The sequence below is a fragment of the Nomascus leucogenys genome, chromosome 24 (assembly GCF_006542625.1).
Source record: "Nomascus leucogenys isolate Asia chromosome 24, Asia_NLE_v1, whole genome shotgun sequence".
Taxonomy (NCBI): Eukaryota; Metazoa; Chordata; class Mammalia; order Primates; family Hylobatidae; genus Nomascus; species Nomascus leucogenys.
The window spans coordinates 2,417,566-2,439,028 of record NC_044404.1 but is presented as its reverse complement, the minus strand read 5'-3'; the positions used below and the strand labels follow the sequence as shown (position 1 = coordinate 2,439,028).

Genomic DNA, 21,463 nt, shown 5'->3' with positions numbered 1-21,463 from the left:
GGTGCCCCTGTGTCCCCCTGCGGGAATCAGGCACCCAGTGCACCCCAGCGTCTCCCTCCTGGGAGGCTGTGTGATTTATTAATGTTGGAAGACATTACATGGGTTGCACTCCGGAAGCTCGCGCGTCTGCTGGGTCGTGGGGGCCATCACTCTGCCACCCCGACTTGCTGGGGTCCACTGCGAAGAGCCAGTGGCCAGGCCCCAGGCACTGGATGGTGGTTGGGCTGGTTGTGGCTGTCTGATAGCCGTTGGCTGGGCCACAGGGTCCAGACCCTCCTGTTCCATGCCCCGCGGGTCTCCTGGGCACTGTGGGGAGGGGACATCAAGGGACGGGGAGAAGGGACACAGCATTTCACTGGGTGTAGTGGAGTCCCGGCTCCTGGGGCCCTTGGGCCATGCTGTGCAGACCCACGGCCACTGCGGGAGGCGGCCTGCTGCATCCCTCGGGGAAGTGGTGCCATGCAGGGGCTACGGAGGAGGCTGTCCCAAGGGCGGGGACTTCCTGGGCCCTTCTGTGAGGAGCCTTGGTCTCAGCTTCCGGCTGTCCTGCCCCCAGTCTGCCTGGCACGCTGAGAGGCAAACAAGGCAGGAGAGGCGGGGAGAGCCCCACAGTGCCCAGACTGCCGTTGGGGGTTTCTGCCAGCCAGGGCATGGAGGGGACTGAGTACCCTGGGCTCAAGGCTGCCCACCTGGGCAGACACGGGGTCCTAGGCACGGGCCTGAGATGAGGACACGTTGGCTGGCAGAAAGGAGAAAGGATGGAGTCTCCACACCCCGGGACCTGTGACTTCACCCAGGTTCGCAGATCCGCCCCGCAGCCTAGGGGGTGGCGAGCTTTCGGGCTCTTGCAGGCCCGGCCCCCACCCCTGCCTGCTCTGCTCTGCACCCTGGCGCGGCCTGGCTGGGCACGTGTTTAACAGGCTGAGGGGGAGCCATGGCTGAGGCATCTTGTTCCGGACTGAGAGGGTGGGCCTCTTCTGGGCTGGTTGCCACCTTCTCTGTCACAGTCTGTGGTTCCTAACAAACTCAGCTCATAGGGGCGACAGTGGATCTCCTGTTCCTGCGGCGCCCAGAAAGCTCTGCTATGGGACTCACCGCGGCCCAGATCTGCAGCAGGAAAGCCGGTGTGGCCCTGGCTTCCCGCCCCTAGGGCAGGTCCAGCAGGGAGTGCTCGGCGTAGAGCTTCTGGGAGACGTTGTAGACGCGCTCGATGAAGGGGAGGGCCTCACCTAGCATCTGCACGGCCTGCTCCGGGGGCCCCACGTTCATGGCCTCCAGGAAGACCTTGCGTGTGGGCAGCGCGTAGAAGGCCACGGTGACGGTGCGGCGCACGATCCAGGGGTGGTAGGCGGCCAGTGAGGCGTTGTAGGAGTCGGCGCAGAGCACGGAGGTGCGTGCGTCCTCAGGGCTGGTGCGTAGGCCCTCCAGGAACAGCTGCAGCCAGTGCAGGGCGCGGTGCAGGCGCAGCACGGTCCGGCAGCCAGACTCGGGGTGGTGGGAGCGGCACTCCAGGTCCACCAGCCGGTTGCTCAGCTCGTGCGCCACCATGGCCTGCAGGCTGCGGTAGTGCTCGCTCTGCGGGCCGCCCCTGAGGCGCTCCATGATCTGCAGCTTGGAGACCACGTCCTTGGAGATGAATGAGAAGATGGTGCCCAGGCTGTTCAGAAACCTGTGGAAGGGAGCCGGGCTCAAGTCCTTGCCCAGGCCTGGGGCAGCCAGCCTGGGGTGCAGGGACACTGCCCAGCCTCCGGGGGCTCACACCCATCTGGAAACGGGTAGCAAAGCTGGTGGGGACAGGCAGTCGGGAGGCAGATGCGACATATGGGACTCGGGCCAGGTGAGCATCCACCTCAGGAGGCAGCCCCAGCGCACGCACCTGACCAGGCCCTTCCAGCTGGCAATGTAGGGGTCCAGCAAGACCTCTTCCTTCTCATTGAGACACTGCTTGAAACTGACCAGGACGACTTTCAGATTGAAACCTGTCTCCGAATCATCCATTTTTTGATAGGAACGGAAATACAGTAGGGCTGGGGGGCTGTGTCGCTGGGGTCAGCTTGCTCTGTGGCTCATTTTCTGTGTGTGGAGAACAAAATAGCTGCGATCCCATTGCTGCTCACTGAACACTCATGCCCCTCATGGAGCTTCCTCCCAGGAGCCGCCTGGATCTGCTCCCAGCCAAGCCGCAGGCTCTCAGGCACACCACCCTGACCCGCCCCTGACCTTGGCACAGCCTCTCCTGTGGATCAGGCCACTGACTCCGCATCAGTCCCTGACCCCGAGAGTGGCGCCCTCTGGCTTTATCAGACCACTAGGCCCCGCTGCCTGCAGCAAGTGTCTCTGCTGGTGCTTTCTTGTTTGTTTCTCTCTCTAGATGCTGTATCTGTTTTTACCAACTGGAGAAATACTAAGCCCCTGCTAACAGCCCAGCACTGTTCTAGGCACCTGGGTGCATGGGGAGTGCGAGCAGCCATCTGGGGTGGGGTCAGATGACAACAAAGACAGGAAGTTCTGAAGTCGTAGACAAGGAAACAGACACAGCAGAAAGCAGAGATGGGTGGGGCCGGCGATGAGGGGATGCTGCCGGGCAGGCTGCCCCATCTTCCTCACTGCTACATCCCCAAAAGCAGAAGAGAGGCTGTAGGGCTGGCACTTGCTGGATGGATGGACACGTGTTTTCACTCCTGTTGCTGAAACTACACATCCCACACGGATGGGTTTTACCACTTTCAGAAGATTGCCACCAGGCCCTTGTACTAGCCCTAGGGAGCCTTCCACGAGTGGCCCAGGCCCTGCTCTGGATTCTGCTGGGATTCACATAGTCACTCCACAGACATCCAGGCACCCATGCTTTGTGTGAGTGTAGCCAAGCACCCTTGCCCTGTCTCGCCGGGTGCCCAAGGGCCTGCACCTGCTCTGCGGAACCTGAGACTCAGCTGCATTCCACCTCGACCAGGAAGAGGGCCTGGGGGTTCCTAGGCCTGTTGGTGCTGGGATCCTGGCCTCCCTGGCTGCAGGGACTCCAGTGGTGGGGGAGGGGGAAGGGCACCCAGCTGTGGTGAGAGCTCCTGGCCAGGAGCAGGTGGGCAGGTTGCTCAGCGCCCTAGGACTGGGCCCTTCATCACTAGGGAATGTGGGCTGCAAGCCCTGCCCAGCCCATGGCCCAGGCTGCTTGACTGCTGGTGCCCGGAGGGTGCCGAAGCCTTGCCCTGCAGGCCCCACAGGTTGGGTTATGTGCTTGGCACCAGGCGGAGGCCCCAGATGTGAGCTCACCGGGCTTCAGGTGTGGGGGATGGCTGCTCCTGGGCCTCAGAAAGATGGAGTCCCATAGACGTCCAGCATGCCCCTCCCCTCCTTGGGCCTTCATTTTGTCCACTGAGAACATGGTCTCTGAGGCTCTGGGGTTTCCTTCTTGGTCACCAGATATTCTGCGGGCCTTGCCTTCCTGCCCAGATTCGAGCCAGTGGCAAACAGAAGCTGCCAGGAGCCTCTCAGAGCTGTGGCTGGTGGCTCGGAGACAACAGGAAGGGCAGTGGCTGTGCAGGAGGTGGGCAGCTTGCCAGACTAGGAAGGTGACCCAGGGCACCTACAGGCCTTTCCCAGGGCAGCCCACCGGCCCAAGGTCAGGGCTGGCGCGAGGGCGGCCTGAGCACACAGCCCGGTGGCTGACAGCAGGCTGGGGGGCCAGCAGGAGACGGGGCCCCCATGGCGCCCCAGGCCTTGTGGGTGGGACCAGACCCTGTCGAGCGAGCGCTACGAGTCTCACCTGGGAAGGGGGCTTCAGATGGCACCGGACTGGATGGGCACCGGTTCGGGTCCCTGCTCCACCGAGGGGCCCAGGAAGGGGCGGAGGCCCGGGGTGGTGTTGGGGAGGGGCCGACCTGAGCCACGACTCCGTCCTGCGCGGGAGCCGGGTCCTCGGCCGCCCGCCCGCTCCGGCCCTCTAAGGACGACGTCCCCTCCTGCTCCCGGCCCCTCGGCGACTTCCGGACTCTGCCGGTTGGGTTGGGCAGGTGCGGCCGCGAGCCCGAGCCGCTCACCTGGGCCGTAGCCGCAGTCCGGGCCCCGCCCTTTCCCGCCGCCCCGCCCCGCCCTCGCCCGCCGCCCTGATTGGTTGGATGCCGCCCAATCAGGATGCCCGGCGCGCCGACCCGCGTTTCCGGCTAGCGCACCGGAAGTTGCGCCGAGGTGGTTGCGTCTGCGCAGTGCATCACCGCACGCGGGGCTCGCGGGTCCGGGAGCGCGGCGGAGACGATGCCTGAGATCAGAGTCACGCCCTTGGGTGAGTGGGAGCCGCCGGGAGGGCTGTGGGGCGGGCTCCGTATGCGGCTCCGGGCGGGCTGGGCGCCCCGCTCCATCCCTTTTCTCGTGGAGCCGGGTGTGCGCCGCGGGCGTCCTCCGGTCTCCTCCTCCCCGCTCGGGACCTGGTGGGAGCCGATAGGCGGCCTAGTCCCTGCACCCCGGGCCTCAGGCAGTGACGCGAGAACGCGAGCCCCGAGGTTCAGGCGGCCGTGAGGGGACGTCGCAGATGGGGCCTTCGCGCTCGCTGTGCGCTTTCGTCGGTGCGTTGACCTCCCTGTGCCGCGCGCTGCCGCCTCCAGCCCCACCAGTCCTTCACTCCCTTAGCCCCTCAGCCCAGCAGATCCTCAGCCCCTCAGCCCCTCAGCCCTCCAGTCCTCCAGTCCCCCAGCCCCCAGCCCAGCAGACCTTCAGCCCCCCAGCTCCCCAGCCTCTCAGCCCCCCAGCCCCTCAGCCCCTCAGTCCCCCCGCCCCTCAGCCCTCCAGTTCCTCAGCCCTCCAGTCCCCCAGCCCTTCAGCCCAGCAGACCCCCCAGCCCCTCAGCTCAGCAGACCCCCAGCCCCTCAGCCCCCAGCCCAGCAGACCCTTAGCCCCCCCGAGCCCCTCGGCCCCCCAGCCCCCCAGCTCCGCTTCTGCCGCCTCACTTCTTGCTTTCTATCCACCACCCTTTGTGCTCACACCCGAGTTACAGTCAACTCTCAGTTCAGCTCTTGTTCTGTCTGATTTATGCAACACTGAAAAAAATAGCAAAAAACACAAACGTATACTCCTAAAAGCCCTAGCAGGCTGGGCACTGTGGCTCACGCCTGCAGTCACAGCACTTTGGAAGGCAGAGGTGGGAGGATCGCTTGAGCCCAGGAGTTCAAGACCAGCCTAGCCAGCATGGCAAGACCCCATCACTCCAAAAAAAAAATGCAAACATTGGCCGGCCGTGGTGGCGTGTGCCTGTGGTTCCAGCTACTTGGGAGGCTGAGTTGTGAGGATCGCTTGAGCCCAGGAGGTTGAGGCTGCAGTGAGCCATGATTGTGCCACTGCACTCCAGCCTGGGTGACAGCAAAACCATATCTCAAAAAAAAGTCAAAGTTCTAACAGTATAGAACAATGCGAAGAAGGAAAAAATTAGTCAAAATCCAGGGTCTCAGAAACAGCTGGGGGGACATGGTGTTGGTGGCCAGTCATCTTGATGTCCTGAGCGTTTTCCACACGTGCCTGCCCTGTGCTGTCCTGGAACCTGGTCCTTCCCCCGGGCAGGGGGTCGAGGGCACCTTCCAGCACAGACACCGGGACAGGATTCCATGCCCTTCCCCACGGCGTGAGTGCTTCTTCGGAGGGTGACCCCCGCCCCGGTGTGGACACTGTGCTGTGAACACCCCTGGCCTGTGCACACCCCACGGCATTTTGCAGCTGTTTGCGTGGGCCCCACTGCCCTCCCCTGCTCTCTGGGGCCTCCGTGGGGTCCTCCCAGCCTGCCCCTTTCCCATTTGGCCTCTTGGCTGCCTGTTCTGCCCACTCCCTGGATATCTGATCTTTCTCATCTTCCATGTGGCTTCAGTTACCCCTAGTTTGTACCTGAGTATATTTTTAAGGTCACCTCAGCCAAGATATCGTCAAAGCAGAAGTCCTGTTTCACCACTTCCCTGTGCCAGGAACTGCCTCGGGCTCCGTGTCCGTGCTCACTGGACCACTGCTGTGTCCTTGGGGTCACTCCCACGCCCTGGCCTGTGTGTGGCTACCCCCTCCCCGCCCCGCCGCCGGTCCCCCTACCTGCCCTGCCCGTCCCCCCCCCGGCTGGTCCCCCCACCCGCCCTGCCCATCCCTCCCCGCCACTGGTCCCTCTCCCCAGCCCTGCCTGTCCCTCACCACTGCTTGTCCCCCCTCCGCCCGCCCTGCCTGTCCCTCCCCCCCACCCTGCCCGTTCCTTCCCCCACCCTGCCCATCCCCCTACCATGCCCATCCCTTCCCCCGCCCTGCCCCTCCCCTCCCCTGCTCAAAAGTTGGCTTCTCAGGGAGCACTTTCCTCTCATGGTTCTGGAAGTTTCGAGGCTTCCTCATCCTCTCACCTTGTTCTTTTCTGTCACAGTAACTTCGTCTGGCGTGCTTGGGGTGTCTTGTTTACTTGTCTGCCGTCTCTCTCCTTGCAGACAGGGATACCTCCTCCTGTCTTCTGAGCCCTGTCCCCTCCTGTAGCTCCAGGCTCTATTCCCGCACCTCCGCTGTCCAGGCTGCCGCTTTTCTCCCTGGGATCGCTGTGGGTCCTGTCGGGAGGCGGGACTGCCAGTACCTTAGGACTGGGCTTTGGATTCAGAAAACCAACCCGGGCCCCACGCTTCGGGGCCGTGTGCCACAAGTGCCTCTGTGGCCTCAGGTCCTCGGCCATGAAGAGGGGCAGCCCTCTGTTCCCACAGTTGCCAGAGGGCCTCTGTGAGCCTGGCGTGGCTTGGGGTAGGAGATGCAGAGGGAGGAGACAGCTGAGACCCTGCTCTCAGAGAGCTCACGCCCAGTGGGGGCAGGAACAGGCCTGGAAGCGAACCTGAGACCCCCATCTGTGGCAGGCAGCCCCTCAGCTGTGGCCCCATCATCCTGATATGTGGTGCTGGCTTTGGACACTTCACGTGGCTGGCAGGGGGAGGTGGGTGGGATTCAAGGGGAAAACTGTTCACTGCCATCAGACTCCCGCCCAGACGCAGTGACCCTTTCCTCGCAGGTCCCCAGGCCACATGAGGGGGCTGAGTGTGCCTTGGCTGGCCAAGGCCTCTGGCTGGAGCAGCTGGGCAGGGCTGTTTGGCTGTCAGGAGTGTGGGAGGGCTGCAGATGAGGGTCTGTGTTGGGGGCTGCATGGTGTGTAGTGGTGTGAGGCTTGTGTTGCCACGCTGGACCACTGGCACCGTGTTCGCTATGGCATGGCCGAGGCTGTGTGGTGTCCCTCCACAGCTGCACCACCAGGTGGCACCCAGTGCCAGCACTTAGGCACTCAGTCCCTTGCCTGCCTGGGGAAAGATCCTGGAGGAGGCGGCCTCATTGGTTTGCAGCTCTGCCGAGGGTCCAGCCACAGCCCAGGAGTGACTCTGACTGAGGTGTTGGCCCCACAGAACAGCCCTTGTCTCTTTTGGGGGTGAGGACCACAGCACGCCAGCAGGCCGCAGCCACCTTGAGAGGCCAGGGGAAGCTGGCGGGGGAGGGCGTGTGGGCTGCTGGCCTCCACCCTGGACATGGTGGCATGGGGCATGGTCCCCTGTGTCCCCCTTCCTGTGAGTAGTGGTGGCCCTGCTTCTTGGCCCTCGGGTCTGTCCACACAGCGGCCTCGGTCCAGTTTCCTCAGTGCACTGGGGTCCTGCAGAACTTGGGGAGGCAGCGCTGGGGGCGGGGGGCGCAGCAGTGACTCTCATCTGCCCTTCCTCGAGTAGGGGCTGGCCAGGACGTGGGCCGAAGCTGCATCCTGGTCTCCATTGCCGGCAAGAATGTCATGCTGGACTGCGGAATGCACATGGGCTTCAATGATGACGTGAGTCCCTCGGGCAGGAGGCCCAGAGGCCGGGAGAGCCGGCCATCCAAAGCTGGACCCTGGGCCTCAGAGCCGGGACAGTGGGGTGGTGGGCAGCAGTGGTTGTGCTTGGACGGCTGCACCCTGTGGGGAGCAGAGATGGGTGGGCCTGACTGAGGCGAGCCCCTGCATTGGGGGGGGTCCCCCTGTGCTGGCGCTGGGCCCCAGCCCCAGGGTCCTGTAGGCTGGGCTCAGTGAGACCCTGGGCTCAGCTTCCAGCTCACATCTGTCAGTGAGGTTGGGGGTAACCTCAGCCCCTCCGGATGCTGTGAGCAGCCAGGGGTCCTGGTGCTACCTGCGGGGTGGGAGTGCCCAGCCTGAGTCTGCACATAGAACCCCCTTCCTGGGGGCCCCTCCCTGGGGCATGGGTGGCCCCAGATGCTGGCTGGAGACCACTGCACAACCTGAAACCCCACGTCCTTCCCAGCGACGCTTCCCCGACTTCTCCTACATCACCCAGAACGGCCGCCTGACAGACTTCCTGGACTGCGTGATCATTAGGTGGGTGCCCGTTGCAGGCCTTGAGGGTCCCATGTCTGTGCCTGTGGGGCTTGGGCCCCCTTACTTGGTCTCAGCAGCGTTTGGCAAGGGGCCTGCGCCATCCTTGATCCTCAGGGGGCTTCTAGGCCCCAGGATCTGCTCCCTGCCTGCCTTACTGGTCACACACATGGCCTGGTTTCTGTCTGTTCTTCCGGCCCTGCCCTCTGAATCCTGCCCTCTGAACCCTGCCCTCTGAACCCGGCCCTCCAGGCTTCACCCTCTCCGATGCCTTCACTGTCTCAGGATCTTTAAACCCCACTGTCTTGTTGGTGATTCCAGAGTCCCGAGTCTGCCCTGACCCCAGCCTTTAGGGTCCAGCAGCTCATGACCCGCTGGTCTGGGTGGCCTCATCTGGACGGCCACAGCACTCCTGCTGGCCCCCCTGCCCTGCCCTGTCCTCCCCAGCAGCCACACGGCCTGTGAAGCCTGGAGAAGCCCCCTCTCCGGAGGCAGCATCCTCAGCTGCCCTTGAGCCCCTCGTGGTTCTTCTCAGACATGGTGGGGTCTCCAGTGCCTTCTTGGGGCTTGCCAGGCACTGCCCTCGCCCTTGGGTCTGTGCCACCGTCACCTGCAGCTCCACTCAGCCTGTCCTGACTGCCTGAAAACCCAGCGGCTCCCCCATGCACGGTGCCCTCAGCAGCTTTGCATTGTCTCGCGAGCATGTCGCCGTCACTGATATGTCCAATTTCCCGTTCGCTTACTGCCTTTCTAGACTTTGAGACTGAAAGTTCCAGGGAGACAGTTTTGTGTTTGCTCATTCCTGACTCTTCAGTACTCGGGATGGGGCCTGGTGCACAGCAGGCGAATGAAGGGGCCAGTGACCCACAAGCCCAGAGCGGGGGTGAAGGCTGGGGCAGGGTGGGCCCAGGCTGACCTATGCTGTGTCCCCCTAGCCACTTCCACCTGGACCACTGCGGGGCACTCCCCTACTTCAGCGAGATGGTGGGCTACGACGGGCCCATCTACATGACCCACCCCACCCAGGCCATCTGCCCCATCTTGCTGGAGGACTACCGCAAGATCGCCGTTGACAAGAAGGGCGAGGCCAACTTCTTCACCTCCCAGATGATCAAAGACTGCATGAAGAAGGTGGTGGCTGTCCACCTCCACCAGACGGTCCAGGTCAGGTTCCCAAGGCCACAGACGGCATAGTCACTCCCCACCCCCACACCAACCATGCCCTCCGCCCCTTCTTTTTTCTTTTCTCTTTTTTTTTTTTTTTTTTTGACGGAGTCTCGCTGTCGCCCAGGCTGGACTGCGGTGGCGCAATCTCGGCTCACTGCAAGCTCCGCCTCCCAGGTTCACGCCATTCTCCTGCCTCAGCCGCCCAAGTAGCTGGGACTACAGGTGCCTGCAACCGCGCCCAGCTAATTTTTTTTTTTTTTTTTGTATTTTTAGTAGAGACGGGGTTTCACCGTGGTCTCGATCTCCTGACCTCGTGATCCACCCGCCTCGGCCTCCCAAAGTGCTGGGATTACAGGCGTGAGTCACCACGCCCAGCACCCTCTGCCCGTTCTACACAGTCTCTGGAAGGTTGGGGCCTCAGGGTGAGCCCACCCCACCTCACTCTTGGCGTCCAGCACTGTGGGGACACCAGGAGGCGGCAGCTCAAGGACGTGGGTCCCAGACCAGACTGGGCGCTGACCCGGGAGAGCACACGCAGGGTGGGCGTATGCCCCGGCCTACGAACCCATCTGGCTCTGTCCGAGCGGCATTGAAATGGCCAGAGTGAGACGGGCTGGTGCCCTCAGAGCGCTCGGAGCTGCCAGAGACTCGCTGGAGCTCCCGGGGCGTCACCGGGCAGGGAGGCAGGGACCAGAGGGGAGATGGGCCAGCTCTGGAGGGTGCTTGGTTCTGGGTGTGGGTCAGGGAGGAAGTGAGGGTTAAATAAGTGAGTGACAGGTGAAATTCCTTTTCTGACAAAGATTATGGGTTTGTCTGTGTCCCGTTAGAGTTTCTGGGTATTGCTTTTGTATTTCTTTTTTTTTTTTTTTTTTTTTTTGAGACGGAGTCTCGCTCTGTCACCCAGGCTGGAGTGCAGTGGCGCAATCTTGGCTCACTGCAAGCTCCGCCTCCCGGGTTCACGCCATTCTCCTGCCTCAGCCTCCCGAGTAGCTGGAACTACAGGCGCCCGCCATCACGCCCGGCTAGTTTTTTGTATCTTTAGTAGAGACGGGGTTTCACTGTGTTAGCCAGGATGGTCTCGATCTCCTGACCTCGTGATCCACCCGCCTCAGCCTCCCAAAGTGCTGGGATTACAAGCGTGAGCCACCGCGCCCAGCCTGCTTTTGTATTTCTTATATCAGGTACCTATGTATTTTGGGACATTTTATTTTTCCGATTGAACTTGTCAAAATGAAGCATATTTATCTTTTTTGTTGTGAAACTTTAATTTTTTTTTTTTTTTTTTTTTTGACAGGGTCTCACTTTGTTACCCAGGCTGGAGTGTGATCTTGGCTCACTGCAGCCTCGGCCTCCCGGGCTGAGGTGATCCTCCCACCTCAGCCTCCCAAGTAGCTGGGACTACAAGCATGTGCCCCTACGCCCACCTAATTTATTTTGGTATTTTTTGTAGAGATAGGGTATGTGTTGCTAAGGCTCTCAAATTCCTGGGCTCCAGGGATCCTTCCACCTCAGCCTCTCAAAAGTGCTCTGATTACAGGCATGAGTCACCACGCCTGGCAACTCCCTCAGTACATTTTACACCCAGAAAGATATGACTTCTAATGCTTGGTGACACCAACATTTGCCTAGTTTTATTTATATGTTTATTCTTTTTGTTCTGCTTCCTGCATTTTTTCTACTTTTTACTTGGGATAATTTGCCTTTTGCCTGAAGAATATGAGTGTGGGTCTGCTGGTGCTGAATTCTGTCAATTTTTATTTGCCTTGGCCAGGCGCGGTGGCTCACGCCTGTAATCCCAGCACTTTGGGAGGCCGAGACAGGTGGATCACGAGGTCAGGAGATCGAGACCATCCTGGTTAACACGGTGAAAACCCGTCTCTACTAAACAAAATACAAAAAATTAGCTGGGAGTGGTGGCGGGCGCCTGTAGTCCCAGCTACTCGGGAGGCTGAGGCAGGAGAATGGCATGAACCTGGGAGGCGGAGCTTGCAGTGAGCCGAGATCGCACCACTGCACTCCAGCCTGGGAGACAGAGCGAGACATGAGACTCCGTCTCAAAAAAAAAAAAAAAAAAAAAATTTATTTGCCTGCAAATGGATTTACTTTACCCTCGTTTTTGAAGGACTTTTTTCCCCTTAGGTGTGTAGGATTTTAGGTTGACGGTATTTTGTCTCTGCACTTCGCAAACATCGTTCTCTATATCTCTGGGCCTGGGCGCCCCGTAGGGTCTGGGCGCAGGCCATGGTTTTTGGTGCTTGCGCTCCGATGGGCTGACGTGTATCCTCAGCCTGTTCAGAGTTTGAGACCTCTTGGATCTGTGGCTTGAGGCCTTCATCACGTTTCTTCTAGTGTTGTTTCTGCCCCGTTCTTGCTCCTCCAGGGGCCCCAAGAGCCTGACGTTCAACCTTTTGAAACTCCGTTATCCGTTTGTCTTTCCTGTTTCCTGATGGATATTCCCTCTGGTGTCTTTCAGTTCATGGATTCTCTTTTCTGGTTATATGTCACGTGGTGAATTCATCTGTTGAATTCTTTTTTTGTGTGTGAGATGGAGTTTCGCTCTTGTTGCCCAGGCTGGAGTTCAGTGGTGCGATCTCGGCTCACTGCAACCTCCGCCTCCCGGGTTCAAGCGATTCTCCTGCCTCAGCCTCCCGAGTAGCTGGGATTACAGGCGCCCATCACGCCCGGCTAATTTTGTACTTTTTTTTTTTTGTTCCTTAGTGGAGACGGCGGTTTCACCATGTTGGTCAGGCTGGTCTCGAACTCCTGACCTCAGGTGATGCACCTGCCTCGGCCTCCCAAAGTGCTGGGATTACAGGAGTGCGCCACTGCGCCCGGTCAAAATTTTGTTTTCTTTTTTATTTTTGTTTTTATCTTTTTTTGAGACAGAGTCTCGCTCTGTCGCCCAGGCTGGAGTGCAGTGGCGCAATCTCGGCTCACTGCAAGCTCCGCCTCCCGGGTTCACGCCATTCTCCTGCCTCAGCCTCTCCGAGTAGCTGGGACTACAGGCGCCCGCCACCATGCCCAGCTAATTTTTTTTGTATTTTTAGTAGAGACGGGGTTTCACCAAGGTCTCGATCTCCTGACCTCGTGATCCGCCCGCCTCAGCCTCCCAAAGTGCTAGGATTACAAGCGTAAGCCACCGTGCCCGGCCTCAAAATTTTGTTTTTAAATGAGCCCGGCGTGGTGGGTGCATGCCTATAGTCCCAGCTACTCGGGAGGCGGAGGCAGGAGGACACTTGAGTCCAGGAGTTTGAGTGAGCCATGATTGTGCCACTGCAGCCTGGGTGATTGCCCCACCCTGTCTCTCAATTTTTTTTTGAGATGGAGTCTCGCTCTGTCGCCCAGGCTGGAGTGCAGTGGCGTGATCTCGGCTCACTGCAACCTCCGCCTCCTGGGTTCAAGCAGTTCTTCTGCCTCAACCTCCCGAGTAGCTGGGATTACAGGCTTGCACCACCACACCCGGCTAATTTTGTATTTTTAGTAGAGACGGGCTTTTTCCATGTTGGTCAGGCTGGTCTCGAACTCCCAACCTCAGGTGATCCACCCGCCTCAGCCTCCCAAAGTGCTGGGATTACAGGCGTGAGCCACCGCGCCTGGCAAGTTTTAAATGAATAAAATAAATTTTTAAAAAGTCTAGTTTTTTTGCCAATTTTTTTTTGACAGTCTCGCTTTTTTTGCCCAGGCTGGAGTGCAATGGCACAATCTCAGCTCACTGCAATCTCCGCCTCCTGGGTTCAAGTAATTCTGCCTTAGCCTACTGAGTAGCTGGGATTACAAGCCCCCACCACCATGCCCAGCTAAGTTTTGTATTTTTAGTAGAGACAGGGTTTCACCATGTCGGCCAGGATGGTCTTGAACTCCTGATTTCAGATGATCTGCCCACCTTGGTCTCCCAAAGTGCTGGGATTAAAGGTGTGAGCCAGTGCGCCCAGCCCAGTATTCTTTTTGTTTGTTTTTTTCGAGATGGAGTCTCGCCCCGTTGCCCAGGCTGGAGTGCAGTGGCGCGATCTCAGTACACTGCAACCTCCACTTCCAGGTTCAAGCGATTCTCCTGCCTCAGCCTCCTGAGCAGCTGGGATTACAGGCACGCACCTCTACAGCTGGCTTACTTTTGTATTTTTAGTAGAGACCGGGTTTCACCATGTTGGCCAGGCTGGTCTCCAACTCCTGACCTGCCTTGGCCTCCCAAAGTGTTGGGATTACAGGCCTGAGCCAGAATGTTGCCTGGCCGCCAACACACTGAACCTTGTCTTTTCTCTGTCATGTATTCAAAGTCCACGCTGGAAACTCCAATTTCAGGTCCCTTCAGTCTTGTTTGTTGTTTTTTGTTCTTTGTCCACGTTGCCCGTCCCTTGTGAACTGGATGCTGTGTGTGAGCAAAAGGGACTGAAAGGCTCAGTGCAGTGCCCTGGCTCCCTGCCCCGCCTCCCTCACTCCCGGCCCCTCGCCTCCCTCCCTCCCTGCCCCCGCCTCCCTCACTCCCCACTGCCCCCGCTCCCCGTCCCCTGCCTCCCTCGCTGCCTGCCCGTGCCTCCCTGCCCCTCTGCTGTGAGGGCACAGCCTGAGCGCAGCCCTGTCCTCCACAGGTAGACGATGAGCTGGAGATCAAGGCCTACTATGCAGGCCACGTGCTGGGGGCAGCCATGTTCCAGATTAAAGTGGGCTCAGAGTCTGTGGTGTACACGGTCAGTGGAAGGGCTTGAGGCTCGGGAGGGGCTGCCGGGGTGGGAGGCACCGTCCTCATGGCGTCCTTGATCATTCACCAGGGTGATTATAACATGACCCCAGACCGACACTTGGGGTAAGTAGACTGGGGTGTCTTTTGTCCCATGGGCCCCCCTGGAGCTCAGGACCCTTGCGGCTGTCAGGGTGCCAGCCCTTGAGCAGCCAGCCTGGCAGTGTCTCCCATGTCCTGTGCGGCCCGGAGAGCTCCTTCGTTCTGGGCCCAGATGCGCGAAGGCACAGGGTCCAGGCGGGGGCCTCTGTCCCTCCTCCTCTCTCTTCCCAAGTGTCTGGGCATGTGCCTGTCTCTCCTCTCTCTTCCCAAGTGTGCTGCCCACAGCATTTTACCAGCTGGCTCTTTCCAGCCAGAGTGGCCTAGGAAGGTGGCTGGGCGTGGTACTGGGGTCCAGCTTGTCACACCCAGCCCTGCAACTGTAGGGACAGTGCACTGTGGCTCACACCCCCACCCCCGTGTTCCAGAGCTGCCTGGATTGACAAGTGCCGCCCTAACCTGCTCATCACAGAGTCCACGTATGCCACGACCATCCGTGACTCCAAGCGCTGCCGGGAGCGAGACTTCCTGAAGAAAGTCCATGAGACCGTGGAGCGTGGTGGGAAGGTAGCTGCAGCAGGGGTGGGGACACGGGCCCTTGGCCATGCCAGGCAGGTACTTCTGGCAGGCTTGGCTGCCCTTGGCATGGGTCAGGGTCTCAGGGTGGGGGGGTACTGCATTTTCAGGCAGCGAGGGAGGAAGATTTGCTCAGCATTGAGAAGAAAACTCAGAGACCCTTTCCTAGGGAGCCCCTTTTCCCCTCCTACCTCAGATCCTGACGAAGCCCTGGCCAGGCCCCATGCAGCTCCCTTCTGTTTCCGGAGAGTGGCTGGGACAGGACTGGGAGCAGATGAGAGAGGCTAAGGTCCCTATGAGGCCGCAGCTCTTGGGCACCTGGCTGTTCCCTCACTGGACACTGCCTGCTGTGTCGAGGGGCCACGTGCCCAGGGCTCCTGCCTTGTGTGTCCCTCAGGTGCTGATACCCGTGTTTGCGCTGGGCCGCGCCCAGGAGCTCTGCATCCTTCTGGAGACCTTCTGGTAGGTACCGTCAGGACAGCTCTTTCAGGAGCCCCTGGCCCGGCCTGAACACAGGCAGCCCTGTCCAGTGTACCGGTGGCATCTTAGCTCTGCTTGCTGCTATCCTGGGGGGCTGCTCGTGTGCTGTGTGACCCCAGGAGGCCTGTGACATCCCGTCAGCGCCACTGTCTGCGGCTCTTGTAGGGGTTCCTGGTTCTCCGCTGAGCCCGGCTGCTGCACGGCTTAATGGGACGTAGGCTGAGGGCACTGGCCTCCTGTGGTCGCGACTGGACTCACCCTGGCCCATGCATGGGCTGTGCAGATATGGGTGTGGGGAGTGACCCGGCCGAGTCCTGCCCTGCAGCGTCCTACCCTGTGGCCGCTGTGCTGACTGGGCCGGTGGTCCTCAGGGAGCGCATGAACCTGAAGGTGCCCATCTACTTCTCCACGGGGCTGACCGAGAAGGCCAACCACTACTACAAGCTGTTCATCCCCTGGACCAACCAGAAAATCCGCAAGACTTTTGTGCAGAGGAACATGTTCGAGTTCAAGCACATCAAGGCCTTCGACCGGGCTTTTGCTGACAACCCAGGACCGATGGTGAGGCCCGCGGCAGGGCCGGCCAGCACATCCACGTCCGTCGGCCTCCTGTCTCCCGCAGGTCTCTGGGCTGGGCCTGCAGTGGGGGTGGGGGGCATCTGCTGCCCTGACCCCCCACCCGGCCCTGTGTGTCCTGTAGGTTGTGTTTGCCACGCCAGGAATGCTGCACGCTGGGCAGTCCCTGCAGATCTTCCGGAAATGGGCCGGAAATGAAAAGAACATGGTGAGGGCGTGGTGAGGTGTGGGAACCTGGAAACTGGAGGCCGGCGGGTTGTCCTTCCACCCACGCTGTCTCTGAGCTCTCGCTGGCCTGGCCTCGTGCTGGCCGAGGGATGTGGCTGCTGCTGCTGCTGGGGAACGGGGGCGATGTCCGCCTGGAGCTGCTCAGTCTTTCTGTGATGCAGCCCGTCCACCTTGGGCAGAATAGCCCCAGCCCAGCCCTGGACAGTCTTGTGCCAAAACCTGAGCCCTTTGGAGTCTGCAGCTAGGCTTGGTTGGGCGCCACTGGCAGGTGGAAACAGCTTCCAGGGGTTCAGGTGGGGGCATCCTGGGGAAGGCTTTGAGGTGCCAAGGCTGGAGTCTCCTGGCTGTGAGCTCTGTGCCTGCCCCCAGGTCATCATGCCCGGCTACTGCGTGCAGGGCACCGTTGGCCACAAGATCCTCAGCGGGCAGCGGAAGCTCGAGATGGAGGGGCGGCAGGTGGTGAGTCCCGACCTCACACTGGGCTGGCAGGGCCAAGGGGCACCTCCTGGTGGTAACCACTGTCCATGCCCCGCGGCCTCTGCAGCTGGAGGTCAAGATGCAGGTGGAGTACATGTCATTCAGCGCACACGCGGACGCCAAGGGCATCATGCAGCTGGTGGGCCAGGCAGAGCCAGAGAGCGTGCTGCTGGTGCATGGCGAGGCCAAGAAGATGGAGTTCCTGAAGCAGAAGATTGAGCAGGAGCTCCGTAGGCAGCCGGGCGGGCGGCGTGGGGCCCACCTCGGGTCAGCGCGGGCAGCCTGGTCTGAGGCTCTCTCTTCCCCCGGGGTCCAGGGGTCAGCTGCTACATGCCGGCCAATGGCGAGACGGTGACACTGCCCACAAGCCCCAGCATCCCCGTAGGCATCTCGCTGGGGCTGCTGAAGCGGGAGATGGCGCAGGGTATGCGGGCTGGGCAGGGCAGGGCGCTCGGGGCAGGCGGCTGGGAGCGGCCCTCATGTTGATGGCTTCTGCCACCTCCTCCACAGGGCTGCTCCCTGAGGCCAAGAAGCCTCGGCTCCTGCACGGCACCCTGATCATGAAGGACAGCGTGAGTGCCAGGACAGCCTCTGGAGGGGGGAGGGCCGCTGCTGCGCTCCCTGACCTGTCCCTGTCCCGCAGAACTTCCGGCTGGTGTCCTCAGAGCAAGCCCTGAAAGAGCTGGGTCTGGCTGAGCACCAGCTGCGCTTCACCTGCCGCGTGCACCTGCATGACACACGCAAGGAGCAGGAGACGGCGTTGCGCGTCTACAGCCACCTCAAGAGGTGGGCGCCCGGCCCCACTCCCCCACTCCCTTGGGCCCTGGGGGCCAGGCAGGGTCTCACTGAGCCTCCCCACAGCGTCCTGAAGGACCACTGTGTGCAACACCTCCCGGACGGCTCTGTGACTGTGGAGTCCATCCTCATCCAGGCCGCCGCCCCTTCTGAGGACCCAGGCACCAAGGTGCTGCTGGTCTCCTGGACCTACCAGGTAAGGGGTGGCCCCCACCCCACCGCGGTCAGCACAGGTGTCACCACCACCCCTCCCTGTCCTGCACCACCCACAGTGCTCTTGCCTCTGCCCTAGGACGAGGAGCTGGGGAGCTTCCTCACATCTCTGCTGAAGAAGGGCCTTCCCCAGGCTCCCAGCTGAGGTCGGCAACTCACCCAGCCACCACCTCTGTCCTCTCCCAGCTGGACAGACCAGGGCCTGCACTTCAGGACTGTGGGTGCCCAGGGTGAACAGACCCCACTGGTCCCATCCCTGGGGACAGAGGCCTTGTGTCACGTGCCTGCCCAGGCAGCTGTTTCCAGCTGAAGAAATAAACTGGCCTCCGGGCTGTCTTGCTTTTATTCCTGCTCCTGGGCCCCCAAATGGTTAGGGCAGGCGGTCCCAGACAGCATTTCCAGTAAAAGCTGAACAAAAGACTACTTGGTACTCTCTTCTTGGTGTACATAGCTGTGTCCTGCACTGTGCCCCATCCCGCCTGGGATGGAGACGGGTGTCCAGGGTGCTGGGTCCCAGGCAGGGAGGCTACTGTGGAGGCCAGGCAGCAGTGCTGTGGGACCCAAGCAGCTGTGACTGCCCTGGCTTGACCAGCACAGGGTTGGACCTGGTGTGGCCTAACTTTGGCTGAGTGTCCAGGGTCATCCGTGGCTCCCGAACTGTGGCCCCTGCAGGGTGCAGGAGGTAGCACCTGTGGACAGACCAGACCCTGCGTCAGCCTGGGGCAAGACCAGCCCAGCACCTCCCCACCACTGAGACCACTCCCATGGCCAGGGAGTGGGCCAGCCCAGGACGGGCTGGGTTGAGGGACTGCAACCCTGGGCGGGGGGCTCCTTCACCCCCAGTTGTCCTGCTGCAGTCAGTGGCCCCTGGCCTCCCCACCCCACACCTTGGCCGCAGCAGTCACTGGGCACATGGCAGGAGCTTCTCAAGCCTGCTCTTCTTACCGAGACTCCCATACAGCACTGACTTGAGGAATAAGCCGTGGGCCGGGGCTACACGTGTCTGGTGCTTGCCCAGGGGGTCTTGGCTCTCCAGAATCGTCTTCACCTGGGCAGGTGCCAAAGCCCCCAGCCCCACAGCCACCAGCACAGCCGTCATCCTCCGTACCTGTGACCCAGAGCCAAGACTGCACAGGGGCCTGCCCACCCTCGGCCCCACCCCCTGGGGAGGGCCCCAGAACAGTGCTCACTTGTCTATACAGGAAGGACTGGCTCTCAAACTCCAGGCTCCAGAACCGCAGCTTCCTGGAAAAACATGCACCTGTAGGTGTCTGTGGGGTAATGTCTGCCATCCCCAGCCTACTATGTGGCCTCAGACAAGCTTGGTTCCCACTAGCTCGGCCACCAGGGGCCCTGGCTGACCTCCTGCCCCCAGTGAGGCCCATTGCAGGGGCTTAAAACCAGAGAAGCAATGCTTGGGCAAGGAGGCAGCAGGACCCTGGAGGAAGGGCAGGTAGCCTTGCCATCTCAGAGGGGCTTGCCCTGAGCCCTCACCTAGGTCCTGGTGCAGGGTCTGGGAACGTGGCTGTGCGTATGCCAGAGACCCCAGCCCTGTACCTGCTGCTCTGCCACAGGAGTCTGGGGCTGGCAGAAGTTCTTCCTCCCTTCAGGGCTCACCCCAAAGGGAGGTTCTGGTCAGAAGCTGCCACCTGGTGGGTGGCCCTCTGGACAGTGCTGGGGACAGCAAAAACCACCCCACCAGTCTGGGCCAGAACCACTGGCACCAGTGAGACCTTCCAGTAGCTGCCAACATTCTTCCGTTAGTCATGGCAGGGGTTTTTCAGAGACAGGCAGCCTTCCCTGTCCTCTGCTCCCCAGCCTGGGGGGAGGGCACAGCTGGAGGCTGGGGGACGTCCAGGCCACTCCACTTCAGCTGTCCAGGTCCTGAGGACTCCCGCCTGCCTGCGTCCCACCTCACCTTGCCTTAAAGCTGGGGGAGGTGCTGGAGCTAAAATCAGCACGTGACCTAAGGGCAGGACCACAGCTCAGGGGCCCTTCCTCACCTGCTCTCTTGGGTGACCAAGGGGCTGGCCTGGCCTGGGGAAACGGAGACCCGGCGCAGCGTTCGCACGGGGCTCGGCACCGGGCTGCCAGTGGACTGGAAGGCGCTGAAGTCATGTGTGCCGAGGAGGTGCTGGGCGGCTTCTTGCATGGCAACCACATCCAGGCAGCTTCAGGGACCAGGGTGACCGTCAGGAGAGTGGGGCCGGCCTGCTTGCCCCCTCCCCGCTCACTGTCAGGGCCACACTCACTCTGCCGGGAGAGCCCAGCATAGGTTGCGTTCGAACACTGGCAGCTCATCACGCCGGTTACAGCCAGTGGCCAGGCGGTACAGGTAGGTCCGGGACGTGGCTGCGTGGCGAGCATGGAAGTCGTTGGGCACTCGGAAGGCCCGCAGGACCCTACGGCGGCAGGTCAAGCTCACCGGCGGAACGACCCTGCCCGCCCGCCCAGGTGTCACATTGTCTCTCCTTCCCCCTCGAGCTCCGACCAGACAACGAAGTCTGTCCAGACCTCCAGCCTCCGCCCGCGACAGATGGAGTCGGGAAGGCACAGCCCCAGGGGCTGCTCAGGTCGCGGGCTCACCTGATGGCCGGGTGCCGCAAGTGTGTGTTGAGGGCCTCGGTCAGGACCTCGGGCGGGAAGGGCGGCCGGCCTGAGCGGCGCTGGACGTCCAGGTGCGCCGCGTTGCTCAGGGCGTGGACCCCGGCGTCCGTGCGGCTGGAGATGGTGAACCTGACCGGCTCCACGGAATTCAGCCGCTCGGCGGCCTCCTGCAGGACCGAGCCGCGGGGCGGGCGGGTGAGCGAGGCCGGACCCCGGGGACGCGCGGGTGGGGGCCTCCCCCTTACCCCTCACTCGGCGTCCCGGGACCGGCTGAGCTCACCTCCAGGTAGTTCTGGACCCCGACGGCGCGCTGAGTGCCCCTGACGGCCGCGACACCGCTGCGGGCAGAGGCGAGCGGAGGTTACCGGGGGCGCCCTGCCCTGGGGTCTCGGCCGCCCTATGAGTCCAGGGCCGCTTCCTCCCTCCAACATTTGGAACCCGCGTCCAGAGACATCCGCCTGCCCGCCCGCGCCCTCCTTCCCGCCTCCGCCCGGGCCCACATGGCGCCCGCCGCTGCGCCCGGGAAACCTACTTAAAGTCGGTGCCCAAGTACTGGAAGTACACAAGGTAACGCGCGCGCACCGAGCCTGAGGCCGGGGCCGAGCTCATGGCCGGTGGCGTGGGGGGCGGCCTCCAGCGCAGGAATACTGCGCGCGCGCGCACACTGCCTGGTCACGCCCCCCCGGCCGCTCTTGCGCCTGCGCTGTCGCCCCGCCCCGGCACCGCGCCACGGCGGCCAGAGACGGGGAGCGGAGGCGGGGCCGGGCTTAGGGAGTGGCTGCAAAGTGCCGGCCCGCCGCCGAGCGCAGGGGCTCTACCTCTACCGCGGCGCCCCGGGAGGCGCGCCCGCAACCACGCGGTGACCCCGCGCTCTCGCGGGCGTTCATTCGTTCACTCGCTCATTCATTCGCCACCGCCCACATTCCCCGAGCGCGCCCGTTGGCCGCGTTGCGGCCAAGTCCTTCCAGACGTGGTTTTTGCAAACGCCTTGAGTTACGCAACGGCCGCGATGGCTGGAGCGGGCGGGGCCCGCGCCCTCCCTGCGCCCCACGTTTCCACCGACTGTCCCCGAAGTCGGCCATGGCAGGCCCCGCCTCACTTCCGGACCGGGGTGGTTCCTGGACGCTGCGAGGGGCGTTTGGCGACGCTCCCCGGCGGTGACATTGGGCGGCGCGCGCGGGCGGCGGACTTTGGCGACGCTCCCCGGCAGTGACAGCGGGCGGCGCGCGCGGGCG

General features: G+C 61.9%; 3 protein-coding genes across 9 annotated transcripts; 1 reads left to right on the top strand and 2 right to left on the bottom strand.

The window, feature by feature from the left end:
* Nucleotides 1-38: 38 nt before the first annotated feature.
* On the bottom strand, nucleotides 39-4,064 carry CPTP (ceramide-1-phosphate transfer protein). 6 transcript variants are annotated; one of them, XM_030805921.1, is made up of 5 exons: nucleotides 3,764-3,854; nucleotides 3,271-3,533; nucleotides 1,877-2,073; nucleotides 1,230-1,669; nucleotides 39-306 (listed from the first exon to the last, which is right to left on the bottom strand). In XM_030805921.1, exons 3-5 carry the CDS (start codon nucleotides 1,996-1,998, stop codon nucleotides 95-97), a joined length of 774 nt encoding a protein of 257 aa, XP_030661781.1. In that variant the 5' UTR covers nucleotides 1,999-2,073; nucleotides 3,271-3,533; nucleotides 3,764-3,854; the 3' UTR covers nucleotides 39-94. The 6 variants fall into 6 exon arrangements, 5 of the variants coding, with proteins under 5 accessions (XP_030661781.1, XP_030661782.1, XP_030661780.1 ...); XM_030805922.1 differs by lacking the exon at nucleotides 3,271-3,533 and having other exon boundaries at nucleotides 3,764-4,046; XM_030805920.1 differs by lacking the exon at nucleotides 3,764-3,854 and having other exon boundaries at nucleotides 3,271-3,749.
* A 110-nt stretch (nucleotides 4,065-4,174) lies between these two features.
* On the top strand, nucleotides 4,175-18,044 carry INTS11 (integrator complex subunit 11). The gene is made up of 17 exons (XM_030805908.1): nucleotides 4,175-4,279; nucleotides 7,701-7,798; nucleotides 8,265-8,338; nucleotides 9,271-9,499; nucleotides 14,089-14,187; nucleotides 14,269-14,303; nucleotides 14,705-14,843; nucleotides 15,250-15,314; nucleotides 15,704-15,893; nucleotides 16,033-16,116; nucleotides 16,506-16,595; nucleotides 16,681-16,843; nucleotides 16,930-17,037; nucleotides 17,124-17,185; nucleotides 17,257-17,399; nucleotides 17,475-17,604; nucleotides 17,701-18,044. Exons 1-17 carry the CDS (start codon nucleotides 4,252-4,254, stop codon nucleotides 17,764-17,766), a joined length of 1,803 nt encoding a protein of 600 aa, XP_030661768.1. The 5' UTR covers nucleotides 4,175-4,251; the 3' UTR covers nucleotides 17,767-18,044.
* PUSL1 (pseudouridine synthase like 1) lies at nucleotides 17,787-21,413 on the bottom strand. 2 transcript variants are annotated; one of them, XM_030805910.1, is made up of 8 exons: nucleotides 20,761-21,413; nucleotides 20,509-20,566; nucleotides 20,208-20,395; nucleotides 19,874-20,023; nucleotides 19,625-19,792; nucleotides 18,812-18,866; nucleotides 18,567-18,729; nucleotides 17,947-18,310 (listed from the first exon to the last, which is right to left on the bottom strand). In XM_030805910.1, exons 1-8 carry the CDS (start codon nucleotides 20,835-20,837, stop codon nucleotides 18,261-18,263), a joined length of 909 nt encoding a protein of 302 aa, XP_030661770.1. In that variant the 5' UTR covers nucleotides 20,838-21,413; the 3' UTR covers nucleotides 17,947-18,260. The 2 variants fall into 2 exon arrangements, with proteins under 2 accessions (XP_030661769.1, XP_030661770.1); XM_030805909.1 differs by lacking the exon at nucleotides 18,567-18,729 and having other exon boundaries at nucleotides 17,787-18,310.
* Nucleotides 21,414-21,463: the final 50 nt, after the last annotated feature.